The 4,188-nt window shown below is 36.5% G+C and overlaps 1 protein-coding gene across 1 annotated transcript; it reads left to right on the plus strand.

Moving 5' to 3' along the window:
* The first annotated feature begins 568 nt into the window (after window positions 1–568).
* Window positions 569–3,908, plus strand: LOC114167531 (receptor-like protein 7). The gene has a single exon (XM_028052634.1). The coding sequence runs from the start codon at window positions 583–585 to the stop codon at window positions 3,904–3,906; it is 3,324 nt and encodes a 1,107-aa protein (XP_027908435.1). The 5' UTR covers window positions 569–582; the 3' UTR covers window positions 3,907–3,908.
* Window positions 3,909–4,188: the final 280 nt, after the last annotated feature.

Below are 4,188 nucleotides of genomic sequence, written 5' to 3' on the forward strand. Positions count from 1 at the left end.
ATTCATATTTACTTTTTCATAATGTTTGAGTGTGTATATATTATATATTTCTTTTTTGACTTAGTTTCATTTATCCGTCAATTTCATCTAAAATTCCAAAGCTTTTTATTTTATAATATTTTTTACAATTCCCTTTTTCAATATATCTTTTTAATAATATATTTAAATTCTATATCACACCTAGCCGGCATCGCTGACATATCCGCACATATCATCCTTCACCGACATACCTATATCGACAAAGGTTGAGGGACTGATGTACCACACCTAACCAATTCAACCAAGTAATAATAATAAACGTCCACCATATCTACACGTGAAATTATTCAGGTAACCGACCTAGGCTGACCTAATCCTAACCGGCCTAAACCGGTAACCTAAGACACTAAAAGAAATATTGCTTTCAAAAATTGGTATTAAAATATTACAAGTTGGTCAAAGTTACTTTTACTTCCAAAGTGATTTAATTGCGTGATAGACTCGCCGGAAACTATAAATAGTACATCTTTTTGTAGTCTATAAAAGAGAAATAGATTTTTCAAATGAGAAATATCTCTCATCATACACTTCTCATAATAAACTATGAGAGGACACACACTCCTGTGCTTTTTTCTTTTACCATTTCTCTGCATAAACCACAATGCCAACGTCTTTCCAGCCAATGCCTATTTGCTTGGCAACGAGTGTTCCATGTTGCTCCTTTTGAAAAATAACCTAATATTCAACCCTACAATTTCCAAAAAACTCACTCTTTGGAATCAAAATGAAGATTGTTGTCAATGGCATGGAGTGACATGCAAAGAAGGTCGTGTTGTAGCCCTTGATCTCAGTGAGGAGTCTATCTCAGGAAGACTTCTTAATTCAACCGTTCTTTTTGGCCTTCAATATCTTCAAAGCTTGAATTTGGCTTTCAACAACTTCAGTTCGGTGATTCCTTCTGAACTATGCAAACTTAATAATTTGAGGTATTTGAACTTTTCAAATGCTGGCTTTGAGGGGCAGATTCCTAATGAGATGTTTCATCTCAGAAGGTTAGTTATTCTTGACTTGTCTTCTTCAATCTCCTCACCTCACAGCCTGAAACTCGACAAGCCAAATATAGCAATGCTTTTGCAAAACCTTACAGAAATCACAGAATTATATCTACATGGTATAACAATATCTGCAAAAGGACAAGAATGGTTTCATGCTTTATCTTCATTGCACAACTTATGTGTTCTAAGCATGTCATCATGCAATATGTCTGGACCTATTCATGCTTCCCTGGCTAAGCTTCTGTCACTCACTGTTCTGAATTTGAGCAACAACAGCATGTCCAGCTCAGTGCCAGATTCCTTAACAAACTTGTCCAATCTAGTCATACTGCAACTCAGAAGTTGTGGCTTGAATGGATCTTTTCCGAAAGATATCTTCCTCATGCCATCATTAGAGGTGCTTGACATCTCAGACAATCAACATCTTATGGGTTCTTTGCCAAACTTCCAACCACGTGGTTCTCTTCGTGACTTGAATCTCAGCGAGACAAGTTTCACAGGAAAGCTTCCGGGTGCAATTTCTAACTTGAAACTTTTATCTACAATTGATATATCTTATTGCCAATTTAATGGAACACTTCCTAGTTCAATGTCAGAACTCACCCAACTAGTTTATCTGGACTTGTCTTCCAATAACTTTTCAGGTCCACTCCCTTCTTTTAATATGTCCAAGAATCTCACATATTTATCCCTCTCTCATAATAGTTTAACAGGGGTGCTGCCATCCATTCATTTTGAGGGCCTTAAAAATCTCGCAAACATTGATCTGGGGTTTAACTTTTTCATAGGTAATCTTCCCTTATCTTTGCTTAAACTTCCATATTTGCGCGAACTTAAACTTCCCTTTAATCAGCTCACTGGTATCTTGGATGAATCAGTGATAACCTCACCTACACTAGAGATGCTTGATTTGGATAGTAATCATTTGGAGGGACCCATTCCTTTGTCTATATTTAACCTTAGAACACTTGAAGTCATTCAACTTAATTCAAACAAGTTTAATGGCACATTACAATTGCACATGATTCGCAGGTTGAGTAATCTAACTACATTAGGGCTCTCGTATAACAATTTGTCCGTTGATATATACTCTAGATATGATCGTGATTCGTCACCCTTTCCTGCTCTAAGAAATATAATGCTGGCATCTTGCAAGTTGAGAGGAATCCCTGCTTTTGTGAAAAGTCAATCAACATTACTACACCTTGACCTTGCTGACAACGAGATTCAAGGAACAATACCTTACTGGATTTGGCAGCTTAAATATCTTGTTGTCTTGAACCTGTCCAAAAATTTCCTAACAAAATTGGAAGGAAATGTATGGAACTTTAGTTCAAACCTTTTGCATTTTGATCTTAGTTCCAACCAACTACAAGGGCCATTTCCTTTCCTTCCAAAGTTTGTAAATATTTTGGATTACTCAAACAATAGATTTAACTCAGTCATTCCAGCGGACATTGGAAATCGTCTCCCTTTTGTGAAAGTGTTGTCTCTTTCAAACAATAGTTTTCACGGACAAATCCCTGAATCCTTTCTCAATGCTTCTCATCTTCTTCTGCTGGATCTTTCTCACAATAACTTTGTTGGAACCATTCCCCGGTGTTTTGCTAAGTTGAGTAGCACTCTTCGGGTGTTGAACTTTGGTGGAAACAAACTTCAAGGATATATTCCTGATACTCTGCCAACTTCATGTTCTCTCCAGTTATTGGACCTAAATAACAATCTCTTGGATGGTACCATCCCAACATCTTTAGCTTATTGCCAGAAACTACAAGTCCTTAACCTTGGAAGAAATTTTTTAACCGACAAATTTCCTTGTTTCTTAAGTAAGATTTCCACCTTACGAATCATGGATTTACGGTTAAACAATCTTCACGGGTCAATTGGATGCCCAAAAAACAGAGGTGACTGGGAAATGCTCCATATGGTTGATGTAGCATTCAATAATTTCAGTGGTGCAATACCAGGAGCCCTATTGAACAGGTGGAAAGCAATGATGCGAGACAATGATAATGTGGGACCAGAATTTGGCCACTTATTCATTGAGCTCGTTGATAACTATGATCCCAAGAATTTTAAGGAATTAATGTCACTCTTAGACAAAACTATTGTAGCAAAGTTAGCTAAACTTGTTGCAAACAGAACTCGCTCTATTCTTGACCAGGAGTCCTCAGAACCATATAAAGTGGATCTTGCTCAGTATCAAAATTCAATTCTTATTACAAATAAAGGTCAAGAAATAAAATTGGACAAAATCCAGAGAGCCTTCACTTACGTGGATATGTCAAGCAACAATTTTGAGGGTTCAATACCAATTGAGCTAATGCAGTTCAAGGCAATGATGGCTCTTAACTTGTCAAATAATGCCTTCTCTGGTCATATCCCATCATCTATTGAAAATTTGAAGAATCTTGAATCCTTAGACTTGTCAAACAATTCTCTAAGTGGAGAAATCCCTAGAGAGCTAGCTAGTCTAAATTTTCTTGCATATCTGAATCTCTCAAACAATGACCTGGTGGGTGAAATTCCAAAGGGCACACAAATTCAGACATTTGATGGAGATTCCTTTGAAGGAAATGAAAAGTTATGTGGGCCTCCATTGACCCGTAATTGCAGCAATAGTGGAATGCCAACTCCTGAAACACCTCAATCTCATTCTAAGAGCTCAACTGATCGGAGTTTATTAAGCGCAGAGTTGGGATTTATCTTTGGCTTTGGAGTTTTCATTCTCCCTCTTCTTTTCTGGAAGAGATGGAACTTTTGGTATTCCAAACAGATGGATGAGATCTTTCACAAGATCATTCCCCAACTTGATTTTGCTTATGAACACCAACGAGGTCAGACACGAAAAACTCTAAGGAGGAGATACTGAAATCTAAGGTAAAATACTTTTGTGATTTAATTTCTACAATAAGTAACTTTACATATTCTACGTAAAATTTCAATTTTATATTTCTGAATGAATTTTTCTTTTATTATGAGCAGTTTTCAAATAAGGATTTTGTCCGTTATCCATGTTGGACCCAATAACGAAGTAGTAACAAATTTTAATATGAATTAAGTTATCCATGTTGGACCCAATAACGAAGTAGTAAGTAATTTTAATATGAGCTAGGAGACCGACCCGTACGCACAGGTTGTATTTTTTATTTAT

The sequence above is a fragment of the Vigna unguiculata genome, chromosome 10 (genome assembly GCF_004118075.2).
Source record: "Vigna unguiculata cultivar IT97K-499-35 chromosome 10, ASM411807v1, whole genome shotgun sequence".
NCBI classification, from domain to species: Eukaryota; Viridiplantae; Streptophyta; class Magnoliopsida; order Fabales; family Fabaceae; genus Vigna; species Vigna unguiculata.